This window comes from Palaemon carinicauda, chromosome 4 (assembly GCF_036898095.1).
Source record: "Palaemon carinicauda isolate YSFRI2023 chromosome 4, ASM3689809v2, whole genome shotgun sequence".
Taxonomy (NCBI): domain Eukaryota; kingdom Metazoa; phylum Arthropoda; class Malacostraca; order Decapoda; family Palaemonidae; genus Palaemon; species Palaemon carinicauda.
The window spans coordinates 96,434,579-96,454,339 of NC_090728.1; the positions used below are offsets into that span (position 1 = coordinate 96,434,579).

At 45.6% G+C, this 19,761-nt stretch overlaps 1 protein-coding gene across 2 annotated transcripts in view; it reads left to right on the forward strand.

Moving 5' to 3' along the window:
* The window catches only part of LOC137640072 (methylated-DNA--protein-cysteine methyltransferase-like), a 137,855-nt gene that overhangs the window by 29,384 nt on the left and 88,710 nt on the right, over positions 1 to 19,761 (forward strand). For both annotated transcript variants that reach the window (XM_068372514.1, XM_068372513.1), the window contains exon 3: positions 1,863 to 2,014. In XM_068372514.1, the coding sequence (XP_068228615.1) occupies positions 1,863 to 2,014 (152 nt within the window). The remainder of the gene's footprint in view (positions 1 to 1,862; positions 2,015 to 19,761) is intronic.

Here is a 19,761-nt window from a genome sequence, read left to right on the forward strand (position 1 = left end):
TTGTATTTAATTACTTCCCTTCAGGTATTGTGCCAAGTTTGTGACCCTTTTTCTCTGGCCTTATTTCACAGAGCAGCACAGGTAGAGCCCAGAAAAGGGATTTTGTCGAAGGAAAAATCTATTTCTGGGCGAGAGACCTGTGCCGCCCAGTGAACCCACCCTGACTTCCCTCCCATCTTGGGCCCCAAACTTGGGTGCTATAAGGAGTGACGTCACTGGCGTGGGTCGGACTGTTAGTAGTAGAGATCGGAGTTGGGTGTTGAACGGCACCTCGCTGTAACAGGGATATTGAGAGGAGATATCTAAATGTTGCGAGACCTCTGGTTGTGATTTATCACGCCCCAGTATTATACCGACACCTTATAAGGTGAGCGAGCTGGGTTCAACCTAGCATTCCTATACAACTTTTTCTCTGGTAATTTTATAGCAGCTTTTACCTTAGAAATGATGTAAAAGGAGCATTTCACTGGGCGGCACAGGTCTCTCGCCCAGAAATAGATTTTTCCTTTGTCAAAATCCCTTATTTAAACATCCAAATGAAAACCAAGACTGTAAATTTCCTTCTAAAATCTTTGGAAAAGACAGTTGAAGTAAATTCCCCTTTAATTCTTTCTCCTGTATTCAAAGATTTTTTTTGTTTGTTTACACTCGCCAATGGCAAAGAAATTTAATTATTCATAAGGTTAAACAATTGATTTTTCTATGGATTGTTTTAAAAGGTGAACCGTCTCCACACTAAACAGCAAATGAATGGGTCATTTTTCTTGCACTCAAGACAATCTAGTAATTTTTCTATAAAATTACAGAAATTGTGAAAATATGTCATCTTAGTGAGCATCTAGAGACAACAGAACAAAAAGTAATCAAAACATACCTCGGTTAACTTAATTGAACATCCTACCAAAATAAGTTTCCTCGTACCTAACGCCTCTTTAAGCTGGGAACTCATTTGGAAGACTTACCTGAACCCATGTAGTGTTAAGAAAAATACATGAGGTAAATACTACACATTATTCTAGAAGTTTTATTCCAACTGTGACCAAGTTGTGGAATGATTTTCCCAATCGGGTAGTTGAATCAGTAGAACTTCAAAAGTTCAAAGTTGGAGCAAATGTTTTTATGTTGACCAGGCTGACATGAGTCTTTTTATTGTTTATATATGACATATCTGTTTTGGCATTGTTAATAATTTATATATGACATATCTGTTTTGACGTTGTTACTGTTTTTAGAATGATTTATTGTTAATTTGTTCTCATTATTTATTTATTTCCTTATTTCCTTTCCTCACTGGGCTGCTTTTCCCTATTGGAGCCCTTGGGCTTATAGCATCTTGCTTTTCCAACTAGGGTTGTAGCTTGGCTAGTTATTATGATAATAATAATAAAATTCTAATAAACCCAAGCTCACTGCTAATAAGAAAAATGAACCTTTAGTTTCCTGAAGTTATATAGAAAATAATCTTTATTAAATATCCATGCCATGATGAAGGTATAAAGGTGGACACGATCACCTACTATCTCAGAATTTAGAGGTCCAAAAAATGGGTAATTGAAATCAATTTAGTAGTTTTATTATTCCAAACTTTTATCAAAGATTTCCAGTCTTGTGTAAGTTGTGTGCGTGTACCAATAAGAAGCAATTGGAAATTTATAATTCATAGTCATCATTATGTTACTGTAGTGATTTTGATAAATAATAAATCATATCAGAGTTGAGTATTTTCATTTTACTCAGGATTGATTTACCTTAAATCGTGAACTTTAGACTATATACTGTACTTCACTTTTGAAAACTGTACTGCAATTGTGATTTGCATGATCTTCAGATATAAAGTTCTTTATGTCGTGTTTTTTTTTCAGAAATGATGTACTAGTAGTAAGAGTAAAGGAACAAGATCTGTCAACAATAATGAAAGTGTGCTATAAATGGTTACAGCAATACTTTAGGGATGTGAAGCAAATTTCTAAAGTTCCAAGACCAGATATATGTGCTCTTAAACAGGAAACAAAAGGTATGTACAGTATGTCACTGAATACCAAGTGTATTTTACAGGTTAAGAACACTATTTTCATTAATAATAAAAAATGTATCCACTTAGGATTTTGCAGTTGTGCATAATGTTACTGTGGTAATTTTTTTTTGTCATGATAACATTAATTTGTTCCTACACTAAGTACAAACCCTTTCACTATTTGTAGGGATTATACTTTTGGTGAAGCTAAAAGAATAACGTAAGACTTTTGCCGAGATGTAACTAGCGGTAGGGTAGGAGGGGTAGCCAGCTACCCTGCTCACACACACACACACACACCTGTATTGTCTCGTCACTTTTTACTTTTGGCTTGGTGATAGTAGACGTTCGTCTCTCTCTCTCTCTCTCTCTCTCTGCCCATCTCTTTAAACTGGCCTTTGACTTCTTTTTACTTATGTTTTTAGTATACAGTCGGCCCTCATTTATTACGGTGGTTAGGTTACAGACAGAGGTGCAAAAAGCGAATTTTCGCGAATATGGGATGCGCTAGGGTGGGCTACCTCCTAACCTAAAAAGTCACTACTCCTTGCCGAGCGGATGACTGAGCTTATGATTAACACAGTAAATACTACTTAATATTGTTTTTATTTGGTTTCTACCACAGTTTAGAAAACGGATTTTAAGCGAAGCGAAAAATCTATTTTTGGGTGAGATGGCCATGACGTCCTGATGGAAGGTTCCTTCAGTAGCTTCCTGAGGGTATATATGACTAGTAGATATTCCCAGAGAATTAAACTAAAGGTTTCACAGAATTCTAACTTCTGGCACTAGTATCCATAAGGTTTCCCTTTAGGATATCGTATATCAACAGGGGACGTAGGCTTGACACGCCACATGGCTATCTGCACCCCACATAGCGTTTACGCTTCTAGGGGGAAGGTGGCAAGTTATGGGAGGAGCCGTTGCAAAGTTATCCGCCTGCGTTACTGTTACGGTACCTCGCGACGTAAACAAATGTCAGCCATAGCTGTCCGCCATCTTGACTAACGTCACGTCCGCCCGCTTCATTCCTTTTTAGCGTTTCTGTCAATCTCCACGATGCAATAAGAAAGGGAGGAGCCTGACAGGCCAGAATTGAAACAATAGGGCGGGTCCATCAGGACGTAATGGCCATCTCGCCCAAAAATAGATTTTTCGCTTCGCTCAAAATCCGTTTTTTGGGCTCAAGCCATGACGTCCTGATGGAAGTGTACCAGAGAATTAGTGTATCGTGGGTTTTTTCCCCCTATTTCAATAGTGCCTTCTACTTCAAATAATATTCCTTTGGTCTGATGACCTTAGAGACCGTGACATCTCCGTTACATGTCCTTACCTGCGGCATAAACTATGACATGGCTTCCTGCCCCCCTGGCAGGGAAGTCCTGTTTGGATGTGAGGAACATCTCGAAGTACCCTGATGAAGATAAACTCACCTGGAAGCGAGGATCGTGTCGGTCTCGTGGACAAATCAGGAAAGTTAAATATTTGTGTAGGAACAATTATTTCACTTTTTATGGTGAGCATAATTCAGACAGGAGCAAAATTATACATAGATTATAATAAAGAATAGTTAGGGGCATTAAAACTCTGTAACAGTAGTTTATTTCATATTGAAGGGCGAAATAAGACGCATATGGTAAATTTTCTATTTTATTCAAGAAAAATTTGCAATGAAATAAATCAGGTAAATAATTTTACAGCAAAATTATTGATTAACAAACATAGACTTAATGACTGTAAAAGACGATGATGTGGAATCTGAAAGGGAAACACTTTGCCATTGCACACATGAGTTCCAGGGGAACTAAAGTCTTTGAGAATCACAATACACTTCATGTCCCATAAACATGTGGCACACTTGTTAGAGTCTATGTCATTTTCACCTTGTAGGGGAACAGTCTCTTGTGACACTAAGTGTCACCTGAAATCATTATGTATCGCACTAGGGTCAACACAGGCACCCGTTGAGTTAGAGTCCTGAAATAACTCGCTGTTCTACTCAGCACTAAGCAGCAGGTTTCAACACACTACCTGCGGCTACCACAAACCTTTTCACTTTGTGAACCTGCTTTGCATAGTGTTTAAAGAACACTAAAGGATTTCCAGCCTGTGAAAGATCGGAGGCTTTCGAAATCCATACCTTGGAAAAAATTTAGGGAAGAGGTGACTTTCCTAGGATCATGACCTGCGGGTGTACTGTCAGGATCCGCTCTGCATATAAAGTAGGTGATCTTCGCCCTTAGTTGTTTAAGTGACAAGTCGCTGCCCGATGTTTCTCCTTTAAAGAGCTGTCCTCCGCTAAAGTCTGAAGTTCTTCGAAGATAGACCTTAAGACTCTCTACTGGGCACAGAGAGACATCTTCCTTCAGAGGGCAGATTCTCCAAGGTCCCCATCTCTTGGTGGGGAGTTAGTTTTTAGCGAGAAACGTAATGTCAGGGAAGAGGGTAAGTTCTCTGTATCGGCGAACTGTATCTGACCCTCTTCTCTCTATAATGCCACTATTTCACTGACTCGGGCTCCCGAGGCGAGAGCAAAAAGGAAAATCACTTTTTGAGTCAAGTCTTTCAGAGGGCAAGATTCGTTGTCCAGGCTAGAGGCAAAATGGAGCACCTTATACAGAGACCAGGAGATGGGTCTCGGTGGGGGCGCAGGACAGAGTCTAGTGCATGCCTTCGGAAGTTTGTCAAAGATTTCGTTGGACAGATTTATCTGGAAGGCGTACAGTAGTGGTCTTGTCAAGGCCGATTTACAAGTGGAAATTGTATTGGCTGCTAAGCCTTGTCCATGAAGGTGAATGAAGAAGGACATACAAAAATCTATGGAGATTTCCGTAGGATTTCTTGCCTTGACAAAGGAGACCCACTTCTTCAAGGATGACTCATATTGCCTTCTGGTAGACTTCGTTTTGTATTCCTCTAGGAAGTCTAAACATTTCTTCGAGATACCAAACCTTTTCTTCACGGCTCGGGAGAGAAAATCATGAGATGAAGGTCTCGGACTTTCTTTGATGAATCAAAGACAGTCGACTTCTGCACCTGCTGGGAGAGAACTGGGCCCGGCAGAGGGATCAGCTTGGGCTGTAGCTCCAGGACTAGGGGGAACCAGTTGCTCCGGGGCCACTTGGGCTGCTGTTCCCTTGAAGGTTCTCAGTTTGGAGAGGACTTTCAGCAGAAGATTGGGTGGAGGGAACAGGTAAATCTTGGACCATCTGTTCCAATCCAGGGACATGGCGTCCACCACTCCGCTTTGGGGTCCTTGTATGGGGCCACATCTAGAGGAAGTTGATTGTTGTCGCTTGTTGCGAAGAGGTCGATCTGCAGTTCCGGGACTTGATTGGAGATGAAAGAAAATGATCTTGCGTCTAGGGACCATTCCGACTCTATGGGGCTTGTCCTTGATAGAGCGTCCGCCGTCACATTGCGGAATCCTTGTAGGTGAACTGCCGACAAGTGCCATTTCTTCCTGTATGCTAGGCAAAAAATAGGTATCAGCACTTGGTTGAGTTGGGGTGATCGTGAGCCCTGACAGTTGAGACATCTGACCACCACAGAGCTGTCCAGGGTTAGACGGATGTGGATCGAAGGACGAGGGGATAGTTTCTTCAGAGTGAGAAGAACCGCCATGGCCTCCAAGATGTTGATGTGAAACGTCTTGAATAGGGGAGACCATGTTCCTTGAACTTGTCGCTGGTGGGAGTGACCCCCCCCATCCTTCTAGCGAGGCATCCGTGTGGATGTTAATCGATGGAGGTGGTGGTTGAAGAGGAACTGATCTTTTCAGGTTCTTTACCTCCGACCACGGCTTGAGGAGTGAGCGAAGCCTGGTTGGAAGGGGTCTCTTGAGATCTCTTCGAGCGATGGATGCATTTCGTCTCCAGACTCCCGATGCATCCTTTAGCTGTGCTCGTAGCACTGGGTCTGTCACTGAAGCAAACTGTAGGGAGCTGAGTACTCGCTCCTGCGGTCGTCTTGAAATCCATTTAGATTTGAGAAGTCTCTTGACAGAACCGGCTATTTCCTTCCTTTTCCTCAGAGGGATGGAAAGACGGTGTGACTGAAGATTCCAATGGATTCCCAACCATTGAAACTTTTGAGCTGGAGACAGGCAAGACTTTCTGATGTTGATTTTGAAACCCAGATGTTCCAGGAACTGGGTCACCTTTCTGCAGGCATGCAAGCATCCTTCTGGCGATGTCACCCAGACCAGCCAATCGTCCAGGTAGGCCATCACCTGGAGGCCTTGAAGGCGTAGCTGGTGGACGATCGTGTCTGTGAGCTTCATGAAGATTCTTGGAGCCACGTTGAGCCCGAAGGGCATAGCCCTGAAGGCGTACTTTCTTCTTTGAAGCCTGAATCCTAGGTAGGAGGAAGCCTGGTGATTCATTGGAATGTGCCAGTAGGCATCCGCCAGGTCTATTGAGACCGTGTAAACCTTGTGAGGCAGTAGGGCTCTTATATGTTGAAGAGTCAGCATCTTGAATTTGTTGTTCGCAATGAACTTGTTGAGAGGGGACAAGTCCAGAATGACTCTGAGTTTGTCTGAGTCTTTCTTGGGAACACAAAACAGTCTTCCCTGGAACCTGGTGGACTTCACCCTCTTGATCACCTTGTTCAAGAGATCTAGGACATATTCTTCTAGGATGGGGGTTGAAGGTTGGAAGAATTGGTGGAAGGTTGGAGGTGATTTTATCCAACTCCACCCTAGTCCCTTCTTGACGATGCTGTGGGCCCAAGGATCGAAGATCCAACGATCCTGGAAGTGGCGGAGTCTTCCTCCCACCGGAAGCACTTCATTGCTTCTGGTTTCCCGAGGGTTTGCCACCTCGGCCGCCTGCTCTCCTTCCTCCTCTCCCTCTGGAAGGGCGACGAGAGGAGTCTCTGCCGGAGCCTCCACCTCTTGGGCGAAAGGTAGTGTATTGTCTTTCATAGGCTGGTGTGAAAACTGGTGACTGGGACACCACCGGCTGAGGGACCAGCTGAAAGGTCTGCTGCGGCTGGGCCACTATTTGGGGAGTAGCGGGAGCCGGAAACTGGCGTTTGGCCTGATGCTGTTGGGGTCTGGGCTTGTTGGACCTCTTCTTAGGCTGCGGACCTTCATCCTGAGAAGATTTCCTCTTTCGGGACATACCCCACTTATTGAGAAAGTTCCGATTCTCAGTGGCAGCCTTGTCCACAATCTCTTTCACCAGATCAGTTGGAAAGAGGTGTTTTCCCTAGATGTTGGAGGAAATTAGTTTCTGGGGTTCGTGTTTCACGGTTGCCTCCGCGAATACGAACTCTCTACAGGCTCTCCGGGCCTTGATGAAGCTGTACAAATCCTTCATCACTGTAGCAAGGTGGAACTTGGCAAGAGCCATGTAGAAGCCCGGGACCCGTACGTCCCTGGCCATTGCCTCAAGTTGTACTTGATGCGACAGGGAGGCGGGTAGCCTCTCCTTGGTGTCTTGTTCCCGACGCAATAGGTGGTCATTAAGCTTGGGGAGGTTTTCATTAAACTGACGTCCAGCGACGTCAGGTTCCAGCTTTCCAACCGTGAAGGTAAGTTGGATGTCCTTCCAGCTTTTATTGTCGGGGGGTAAGGCGACCTCCGGCAGCCGGCAGGTGACTGGCAATGATAGACCGACCCTGACATCATTCAATGAGACAGGTAGGGCACTTTAGATGCCGGCGGCTAGCGCCGGCAGGATCTCCGGCAGGATGGAGGCAGCAGTGGACCGATACTAGAATAGAGAGAGAGATAGAATAGGATGGAAGAGAAGGAAGGGTAATACCCGGTACCCATTCTAGTCTTCCTCCGGAAGGAGTGTTCATATGAAAGGGAAGGGTGCGACCTTTCATCCGGCGGCAGAGAGCCGGCGGACGGCTATACAGTGAACCCTCGCTACTTCGCGGTTCGACAATCGCGGATTCACCACTTCGCGGGGTTTTTCCATAACCCATATATATATACATATCGCGGATTTTCCGGAAAATTCGAAAATACCGCGAAATCTGAAGACCCCCAAATACGATATTTTGTTACCTGTAATTCCATTAATACTGTAATTAGTAATATCTGCTCTTACTGATTGTTCATTGCATTACATATGATATATAATTCAGCACAGAAAGAAATAAAACACGAAAAGAGAATGTGATCATACGATAATTCAGTACGTAGTAAAATTAAATCGAACATGAAACGCAAATCAGATGCAGTCATACCATATTAGAATGGTGTGTACTGTAATGGATGTGCTTCTTTTCCATGAATCTTTTGTATGTATACGTACGTAGTACAGTACTGCATCCAATAATATTCTTTGTTGCAAAAATCACATTTCGAATAAGCGTACGAGAGAGAGAGAGAGAGAGAGAGAGAGAGAGAGAGAGAGAGAGAGAGAGAGAGAGGCGTAAAATAGCGTACGTAAAGTGTGTATTATTATTATTGTTATTATTATTATTATTGTTGTTGTTGTTAATAAAATTATTATTGTTATTATTATTATCATTATTATTATTATTATTACTGTACAGTATTATTATCATTATCTATTATTATTACGGTATTGTACTTAATCTACGTACGTTCAGTATGCGCGGGGCATCTTCTATGAGTAGGTAACCAACGCATCATAGTACTGTAAGACGGGTTGTGATTGGTTCAAGCGCTGATAGATGACGAATCAGAACTCAAGTTTTGTTATCTAGCCTGTGATTGGTGTTTTGCCCGCAGCATCAAAGTTCTCGCGGGGCTGGATCGTTCACTCTCTGTTACCGCGTATCGCTGAGTAGACATTCTTAAGTTTGTGAAGTTTAATCTGTGCTGTGTGCGACCTTTTTAAGTTGAACTTTTTGTTACAGTACTGTACGTAAATCCTACTGTAATGGCTCCCAAGCGTTCTGCTTCTCTTAAGGCTGGTAGTGAGCCTAAACGCCACCGAAGGATGATGACGATAGCTGAGAAGGTTACGCTTCTCGACATGTTAAAAGATGGTAGAAGTTACGCGGCCGCCGGCCGCCATTTTGGCATCAACGAATCCACCGTTCGCTATATCAAAAAGGACGAGGCGAACATTAGAAAGACGGCTGCAATCACCTTTAGCAGATCAGCGAAGCGAGTCGTTACAACGCGTAATAAAACGATCGTACGCATGGAAGGTGCTTTAGCTGTGTGGATTGCCGACTGCCGGAAGAAGAACATAGCGTTGGATACGAACACCATCCAAACAAAGGCTTTGAGTTTATATGAGAATTTTGCTGCAAAGGAACCTAAAGACGACGACGGCAACCATGCTGAAGATGATGATGATGCAGATGAACCTCAACCAGGGACATCCACTGATTCCCAGCCTCAGAAACGTTTTTCCGCAAGCAAAGGATGGTTCGCGAAGTTTCAGAAACGCTTCGCCCTGAAAAGCGTTTCCCTGCATGGGGAGTCTGCTTCCGCTGACACTGCCGCTGCTGAAACTTACGTGAACCAGACGTTCAAGAATATTATCGCCGAAGGTGGATACAAGCCGGAACAAGTCTTTAATATGGATGAGACTGGCTTGTTTTGGAAGAGAATGCCGTCGCGAACTTTCCTGTTCAAAGAGGAAGCCAAAGCCTCTGGCTTTAAGGCATTCAAGGATCGCATTACCCTCGTGATGTGTGGCAATGCTGCTGGATTTTTGTTAAAGCCGGGGCTTATTTATAAGTCGAAAAATCCTCGCGCTTTGAAAAATAAAAATAAGAATCTCCTTCCCGTGTACTGGATGCATAATCAAAAAGCATGGATTACGAAGATGCTGACCTCCAACTGGTTCCACCAGTGTTTTATCCCGCAAGTCAGTAAATATCTCTTAGAGAAGGGCTTGCCATTCAAGATCCTTCTCCTTATGGATAACGCTGGTGGACACGCAACTGACCTGTCGCATGAGGGCATTCAGGTTGAGTTCCTGCCACCCAACACCACGTCATTAATTCAACCGATGGACCAGGGGGTTATCAGGGCGTTCAAGGCCCTCTACACGAAGAATACCTTGGCGGACCTCGTTGCGTGTGTGGATGCTGCCCAAGATGACGAGGATGAAGATTTTAACTTGAAGGCGTACTGGCAGCAGTACACCATGGCCACGTGCCTGCAGAATATTCAGAAGGCACTTCAAGAGATGAAACCTGCAACTGTGAATGCGAGCTGGAAGAAGTTGTGGCCCGATATTGTTTACGACGACAAGGGATTTACTCCGTCGGAAATCCAACACTCTGCAATACGGAAATCTGTGCAGTTGGCTGCCATAATTGGAGGTGACGGGTTTGGCGACATGACGACTGAAGACGTCGACGAGTTGTTGGACTGCCATTCCCAGCCCCTAACTGTCGCAGACCTCGAAGACCTGACGAAATCGGCAAGTGAGGAAGAGAGTGATACCCAGGAAGAGACCCAAGAAAATGTCGAAGAAACGGGCTTAACATTAGAACGGCTTGCCAAGGCCTGCAACCACGCGAAGGAGTTGAAAGAAATGTTGCAAGAGTGGGACGAGGATATGGTTCGCTCGATGCAATTCTGCAACAAGGTTGATGACATAATGACTTCCTACAAAATGCTCTTGGATCGAAAAAAGAAGCAGCGGCAGCAACTTCCGATCACAATGTTCTTCCAGCCTCGCAAAAAAGAGCCAGTTCCTCCTGCTAGTACGCCTTCGGAAGAAATTGAAGTTTCCCAGGAAGAAGTTGAAGAGGTGTCCCAGGAAAAGACACCTCCGTCTGAAGAGACGTAAAATACTATCATTGGCTGCACAGTAGAACACATCATCAGCTTCATCATCATCATTTCTACTGTGCAGCAAATTCATCGCCATCACCATTCAAGTTTTTCTTCAACTTCTTTCGTGGTGAGTACAGTAACAATCTTTATTTTTTACTTTAATATTCTTACTGCCTGTTTTATAGTTTAGTAATGTACGTACTGTATGCATTAAGTTAAAGGGAAGGTTTTAAAAGTCTACATGTTGTAACCTATCATATTTTTTTTGTTTAAAATTTACATTTACGTACGTAAAACAATCTCTCTCTCTCTCTCTCTCTCTCTCTCTCTCTCTCTCTCTCTCTCTCTCTCTCTCTCTCTCTCTCTCTCTCTCTCTCTCTCTCTCGTAAATTGTTTTCCTGCTTTGCTACGTACAATACTGTATAATTTATATTTGTAAGGTAACATATTTTGTAAATGCTTTTACTGTAAATACTGTATGTACTGTATCATTATTTATCACTATCATCATGCGCGTTAAATGCCTTGTTTGTTCTGAGCGTGGTTGTTTACTGAGCGTACACGCCGTCGTTTCAGGCGGCGTCATAAAGAAAAACATTTCATTTGGAAGTCCTAAGAAAAATACGTAAACTAAAACATTGGTAATAAACAAATCAACATACAGTACAGTACTGTATAATCAATATAATCGATGCAAAAACTAACCTATACATATATGTGTACTGTACACTAAATGAGTTTGTTTCTTCATTATGATCAGAGATGAACGTAAACAAAACATTGGTTGCCATTTTTTATCGTGCTTTTTAGGTGTTTAGGAAACGCATGATATAAAATCGCCTTTAATATTTGTGCCTGTTTTAGTTTAGGGTGCTGTAGTACATGCATTAAGTGTTCTGTACATTAAAGGGTGGTTTGTTAACAGTACTACGTACAAGGGAAGGTTTTAAAAGTCCGAATATACATGTTAAATAAATAGGTAAATATGATGTCACTACTTCGCGGATTTTCACCTATCGCGCCCGCGTCTGGAACCTATCTACCGCGATAAACGAGGGTTCACTGTATTGCCTGTGGAAGCCTAAGAGAGGGCCTGAGAACACTCAAAGCAAGGTCTTCCGCCGGCAGACCGACCGCCGAAACTGTCCCATAGTTCGACTATATGTGGGAAGTGTAGCAGTACGGACTACCTAACAGAAGGACCAAGCCGGCCCCACAACCCGCCGGCAAGCGGTGGAATTGTAGGACGGCGGACAGGGGTGTGATGGCAAGCCAACACAAAGGGATAGAGGAGGAGGGGAAAGGGTCCTGAGAGGGAGTGAAGCGGGTTACGTAGTACCTACCAACTCTCCCAGGGGAAGGGAGTCTGTTTAAGGCTAGCCTGTCTAGGTAGGAGAGGACACTCTCCACCCTAGAGTAGGTTAGTTCACATAGGTACAGCACTAGTGTCCTGTCCTAAACTATAAAGAAACAGAATCCCAAGGGCTGCCTAACCTAGGCTAGGAGAACCATTCTCCCAGACTATGAAAGGCAGGGGTAGGACAAGTCGCTAGTCCGCAGGGAGGAAGGGTCGTAACCCAACCAAGTGCAAACTAGGGGAAAGGGCAGAGCCCTTTCTCCTTCAACCTCCAGCAAGGACCAGAAGGAGAAAAACGCTCTCCTAAGGTGAGCTGGGGTGAACGACTGGTACTCTGAGGTTCTGACCCAAACTCAAGCCATGAACAATGGCAAGGAGAAGGGAAGAACAATCCTAGCCTAACCTACCCAAATGCTATTCAGGGAAATGAGGGCTAGGATGTAGCCTAGGCTACCGCAGAGGAAGGAGATTACCTTAGTAAGGTAACTAGGGAGGTAAGGAAGCATACAAAAGCCCTAACGCTAGGTTAGGGACAAGGGAGTCGAGGATAGGATCACCGAAACCCCTTGTATGCTTCCTAGAAGGCGAAAAAACATGTATGCAATCACTGAATCTTGTATGAATAAATGCCTAAATCTTCATTTTGTAATTGAACACTAGGAACACTTATTATATCATGCAGGAAGTAATCATGAACACTAGGCATGGAGCCTAGGGGTAGGCTAGCGGTCTAGCAAGTATTCGGCTAACTAAGTTTGCCGAAGAATACTGTCGGCATAATATAACTAATTCCTAGCAATGAAGACTAAATAATTAATGATATTTTAATTAGTTATTAGACCGGGAATGCTGTACTTGGCTAACTAAATAAAGCATGCGAGGCAGACAGCAGCGTCACAACATGACGCCTCCGGTCAAGGCACAGCTCCGCCACAAAACATAAGATTTAAGGATAAGAAATTGTTACTTTACGGCCAGAGCTTATTTAAACAATACAAGATCATGGTACTCAACTTTCCAGAAGAAGACGAGGCTGAAGATTGCGACATAATGCAAGAAAATAGCAAACACTGGGAAAAAACACTGTACTCAGAGCGCTACTACAAAAGGAATGGAGCGGGCGAACGTGACGTTAGTCAAGATGGCGGACAGCTATGGCTGCCGTTTGTTTACGTCGCGAGGTACTGTAACAGTAACGCAGGAGGATAACTTTGCAACGGCTCCTCCCATAACTTGCCACCTTACCCCTCGAAGCGTAAACGCTATGTGGGGTGCAGATAGCCATGTGGCGTGTCAAGCATACGTCCCCTGTTGATATACGATATCCTAAAGGGAAACCTTATGGGTACTCGTGCCAGAAGTTAGAATTCTGTGAAACCTTTAGTTTAATTCTCTGGGAATATCTACTATAGTCATATATACCCTCAGGAAGCTACTGAAGGAACCTTCCATCAGGACGTCATGGCTTGAGCCCAAAAACATATGTACAGTGTACAGTACATGTGCACACATGTACATTATGTACTGGACACAGTAAGGCTACAGTACAGTATTATACTAATGTAAATTTGTTCCATAACCGAAATACAAACCACGCTATTTACATTGGGTTTACCTTTTAGCGTAGCTGAAATGGCAAGCCATTAGAATTTAACGAGGGTGTATTACCCCCGCGCTAGTTAGCAGGGGGGTAGGGGAGTGGTAGCTAGCTACCCCTCCCCCCCCCTCACACACCGGTGAATTGCTTCACTTTTGGCTCGGACATGGACAGACGTCTCTGTCTTTGTCCTCGCTTGGCAGCCATTGTTTGTTTTGTCTTTACTTAATCACTTACTTTTCTTTTACTCAATATATATGTAAACATTTTCTCATGTTTATGTATATATTTGAGTATAGAAATCAGTAAGTTTCCTTTTCAGAGTTTGTGCTTGTGTGTGTAGTGTACGATATCTCTGTGGAGCCCTCGGCAGTTAGGCCACCATGGTGTAATTTCATGGGTCGCGATCGAGTTTGACTTCGGTCTTTCTCTCTCTCTCTCTTGAGGTCGTTCACCCTTTTACTACGTTACTTACTACGCCTTTGTAGCTTCCTTCCCGTGTGGGGGTGTTGCTACGCTGTACATTTTGTCTCAATTAGTTTATGAATCTAATTGTATTTGTTGATTTTTCAGCTTTGTAGAACGATTCCTTTAGGGGTTTTCGTTCTTTCTTTAGTGTTCATTCATTTTTAAATTACATAATTACATAGTTACATAATTATAATTGTTATAATTCTGTGTTGGTTACAGCTCTCCTTCCGTGAGTGTAAGTGGTTGTGAGGGCACGTGCCTGTTGTGTAATTCTTGTGTTCCGTTCCCTCGGGATTCCTCTTCGGAGCCTTCCCGGGGGAATGAATGTTAACTAATGATTTCTGTTTTATTTTTTTACAGTTACCGATCTAGTTCGTTTCTGTAATGTGACAACGGAGTGAGCTGTCTTGTTGAGACCTGGGGATTCGGCTGTTGCTGCCTCCCCTATAGATCTTCGTCAGGGGCGTGTCTCCTTCTTCTGGAAGTACAGTGATACCTCGGTAGTCGAACGACTCTATACTCGAACAATTCGGAGTTCGACCAAAATTTTCGAGAAATTTTTGCTGCGGTGCTCGACCAAAAATTCGGTACTCGACCAGCCGAACACGTGACGACCGCATGGGCTTTGTGATGATCGCGCCATCTCGGCCACTCTCGCTTGTTCGGGAAGCATCAGTTCTCTCGAGAGCGTCACTCAGACAACGCGCGATCAGCATTCGTTGTGATTTAGTGATTTTCAGTGCTTTTAATTGCTTTTTTAGCTTTCATAATGAGTCCCAAGAAAGTAATGAGTGTTAAGGGGAAGGAGAAGAGGAAAACAGTGCGAACAACGATCGAGTTGAAGAAGGAAATTATAGCGAAATATGAGAATGGTGTACGAGTGTCCGATTTAGCGGTAGAATACGGAATGGCGAAGTCGACCATTTCTACGTTTTTAAAGCATAAAGAAATGATTAAGAAGGCGAATGTTGCAACGGGAGTTACGGCGGTAACTAAGCAAAGGCCACAAGTGATTGAGGAGATGGAAAAGTTGCTTTTAATATTTATTAAAGAAAAACAGTTGGCCGGGGAAAGTGTTAGTGAAGCGTTCATTTGTGAAAAAGCGTTGCATATCTATGAAGAATTAGTGAAGAAAAGTCCGAGTACCAGTGAAAGTGATTCATTTACATTTAAAGCGAGCAGGGGTTGGTTTGAAAAGTTTCGTAATAGAACAGGTATTCATCGTGTTACTAGGCATGGGGAGGCAGCTAGTTCGGATCAAATTGCAGCCGATAAATACGTGGGGGAATTCGATCGGTACATAAATGAACAAAATTTGATCGCACAACAAGTCTTTAATTGTGATGAGACTGGGTTATTTTGGAAGAAAATGCCAGCCAATACGTACATTACCAAGGACGAGACGAAGATGCCAGGTCACAAGCCAATGAAAGATAGGCTAACATTGTTGCTGTGTGCAAATGCAAGTGGCGATTGCAAGATCAAACCCTTGTTAGTGTACCACTCGGACAACCCCCGGGTGTTCAAACGAAATAATATTTGTAAAAGTGCACTACCAGTTATGTGGCGCTCGAACACTAAATCTTGGGTCACAAGACAATTCTTTACTGAGTGGATAAACGAAGTGTTTGCCCCCCAGGTTAAGGCTTACCTCATTGAAAAGAGCTTGCCAATGAAATGTCTTCTGGTTATGGACAATGCTCCTGCACATCCTCCAGGTCTCGAGGATGACTTGAAAGAAGAATACAGCTTTATCAAAATCAAATTCTTGCCCCCCAATACTACTCCCATACTCCAGCCCATGGACCAACAGGTCATTTCAAACTTCAAAAAACTCTATACCAAGGCCCTTTTCAGAAAGTGTTTTGAAGTGACCAGTGACACGAAGTTGACCCTAAAGGAATTCTGGAAGGAACACTTCAGCATCCTCAACTCTGTTAACATGATTGACCAAGCTTGGCGAGGTGTGACCTATAGGACATTGAACTCTGCCTGGCGTAAGCTGTGGCCATCATGTGTCACAGAGAGGGAGTTTGAAGGTTTCCAACCAGAGGCGGGTCCAAGCACTGCTACCCCTGTAATTTCTGATGACACTGATGTCGTTGAGGAAATTGTTGTCATGGGCAGGAGTTTGGGGCTTGAGGTCGACAAGGATGATATTGATGAGCTTGTAGAAAGCCATTCTACCGAGTTGACTGTGGAGGAATTGTTGCACCTGCAACAACAACAGCAGCAGGATCTGATTGTGGAGCAGGAATCTTCAGAAGAGGATGAGGTAAGGGAGGATGTTCCAAGTTCTCTCATCAATGAAATTTGTTCCAAGTGGGCAGATGTGCAGGCTTTTGCTGAAAAATACCACCCAGAAATTGCAGTAGCAAACCGGGCAGTGCATATGTTTAATGATAGTGTCATGTATCATTTTCGAAGAATACTGCAGAGGAGGAAGAAACAATTAACAATAGACCAGTTTTTCACAAAAGAAAAGAAAGCTGCTACATCAAAGCCTGTTTCTCCTCCAAAGAAGAGACAAAGAAGAGAAGAAACCCCTGAAATAGATCTGCCCACCCTTTCATTGGAGAGAGAAACAACTCCTGAAGGAGAACTACCCCGCCACATCATGGAAGGGGACTCTCCTTCCAAGCAGTAACCTCCCCCTTCCATCCTCTCCACATCCATCCCTGTATGCCATCGAACCGCTGCTCAAAGGTATGTTCACTACAGTACAGAAAATGGTTTAAAATTGTTTTATTTTAGTACAGTAAATGGTTTAAAATTGTTTTATAGGATTTTCTGACCAATTTCATACACATTTAGATAATTATTGTTGTTTAGGTACACGTTTTATTAATATTTTGGGCCTGTTCGAGTGCTTGGGAACGGAATAGAATATATACCATTATTTCTTATGGGGAAAAAAAATTCGGTACTCGAACAAATCGGAGGTCGAACACGGATCTCGAACGGATTATGGTCGAGTACCGAGGTATCACTGTACTCCCGTGACGATTGACAGCTCTCCAGTTCATTTTAGAACACTCAGGAGGCTCGCCTCCTTGGGTGGGTAACTTTCCTTCCGAGGGAAGTTTTTCCTTTCCAGGCTTGAGTTTTTCCCCTTTTGGGGGGTTCTTCTCTTGCCTTTTTTTCGTTCGACTATGCTCTTGGTGCTGAGCGGTCGCACCTGCAGTTACGCTCAAGGGGCTGGGCAACTGCAGGAGCCCCTTTTCGGAGGATTGCTCCTTTTAGGTCAGTGGCTGACCCGTCTCTTCTGCGAAGTGTTTCTCTTTCGTTGGCGAGAGAGTACACTCATAGAGACTCCTCTTCGGAGGACTCTTCTGCTGTTGTTGCTGTTGGCCTCCTTCGCCGTAAGGCTCACCGTCCGCTACGTCGTAAGGGCCTCCCATCTCCCTATAAGGGAGCTAAGAGACGCTTTTTTGAATCTCCGTATGCAGCCTACAACTCCTTCTTCTTGATCTTCCGCCCCTGGTGCAGATGGACAGCAGTCTGACCTCCTCTTCCGACGGGCAACGGCTCCCGACGGACAACGATCCCTTCGGGGCAAAGGGTTGCCTCCCACGGGGGTTCTTCCCTTGCGTGTCAGGGTTCCCCTGCGCGCCCTTCAGCTGTGTTCTCTCCTGCTCAGTGTTAGCGCACAGGCGCTCTCCTGCTCTCGTGCTCAGTGTTAGCGCACAGGCGCTCTCCTGCTCTCGTGCTCAGTGTTAGCGCACAGGCGCTCTCCTGTTCATCAGCGCTTTCCTGATCGCTAGCGCTCTCCTGTTCGCCAGCGCTCTCCTGTTCGTCAGCGCTCTCATGATGATCATCTCTGCTGTTCCTGTTGGTTCCTGTTACGAGCCCTGTGCGCCCACGTTCGCCCTCGCGATCTAGAACTTCGGTTCATGTCTTGGACAAGGACTCTTCTTCTACGCACAGGCTTCCACGCGTTGCCTTCTGCTCGCCAGCGATCACCCGCTCGCCAGTGACCATAAGACGCGTCAACGTTCGCCTGCTCGTCAGCGATCTCCTACGCGTCAACGATCGCCATCGATCTGCCACGCGTGTCAGTTCCCCTGAACACCATCAGTAGCGATCTTGCGCTCGCCTGCTGTGGACCACGATCTCCGGTAGCTGAGTCTTGCCGTAGATCTTCCTCCTGCTCGCCAGCGCTCACCTTTACTTCTGTCCTTCTGTGCGCCAGCTTTCTTCAATCGCCAGCGCACATCTGCGCGCCCTTTTCTGCCACGCACCAATGGGCGCCAATGGTTTTTTCTGACCGTCTAGGATCACCTGATTAACAGCTTGCTTCAGCGCTCACCTTCCTTATGCACCTGCGCGCCTTCCGTTAGCGCGATGCACGCTAACCATCACTAGTCTCTCTCGCGTTGGCAATCGCCTACGCGCCCGCGCGATTCTTCACCTGCGCGCCATCGCTTGCCGACGCGCCTACGCTCCTTCACTCGCCTATGGGCTATCGCTCGCCAGAACGCGCCATCGCCCGCCTACGAGTCATCGGTCTCCCGATCGCCTGCGCTCACCCGCGCGCCCACGTGCCTGCGCGTCCACACGCCCACGTGCCCGCGCGCCCACGCTCATGCGCGACCGCACACATGCTCTCCAATGTTCGCCCGCGCGCGAACCAACGGTATTCCATCGCGCGGACGGACGGTGTTCCGTCGCGCGGACGGACGGTGTTCCGTCGCGCGGACGGACGGTGTTCCGTCGCGCGGACGGACGGTGTTCCGTCGCGCGGACGGACGGTGTTCCGTCGCGCGGACGGACGGTCGGTGTTCCGTCGCGCGGACCGACGGTGTTCCGTCGCGCGGACCGACGGTGTTCCATCGCGCAAACGTCGGCTTGATTCCTGTAGTATCCATTGCTCGCCTACGGGTCATCGCTCGCCGACCTCCAGCTCTCGCCCTTCCTACCACGCTCGCCCTCCTTCTGCGCTCCTTCGCGCACTTTCGTTTGCGTTCCTGAGTGCCCGCGCATGGGCGCTTCCACGTTCGGCCACGCGCAAACCATTGATTTACCATCGCGCGAGCGCCAGGGCGATTGCGACCGCAATTCCCGTTGGGGTTTCGCAACATGGCCAGCCTGGCGAGTCTTCTGGAGCGTATTTCCAGAACACGGCCTCACCCCGTAAACGCAGAGCATGGCACATGCAAGAGCAGGAAAAATCTTCAGGGAGGTCTGAGCAACATTCTTCTTTCCAGAACCTGGGTTAGCCCTTCCCCGTCATTTCCTGGAAAGGGTTTGCCTGGGAGCTTTCCGTTCGAGATTTCTCCATCGGCCAAGGGGTGACTGGTTTACCCCTTCCTCTTCTCCATCTCATGAAAGGGGCTTACCAGGTCCTTTCCCTCCTCGGTTGCGACCCGAGGTTTTGTTCAAGGAAGCTACGGGAAGATCATGGGTACTTTCCTCCTCTCGGGCTCAAGCACCTTGGCGTTTCGTCGCCAAGTTTCGAACTTGCGGGCAAGCTCGATGTTGGACCATCTGGACGCAATGACCGAGGGCTTCCTTTCGGGTGTCTCATCCGTGGATGTCGACAACCTCAGACACCCTTCCATCCTTGGGAAGAGCTTGTTTGTGCCCAAGAACAG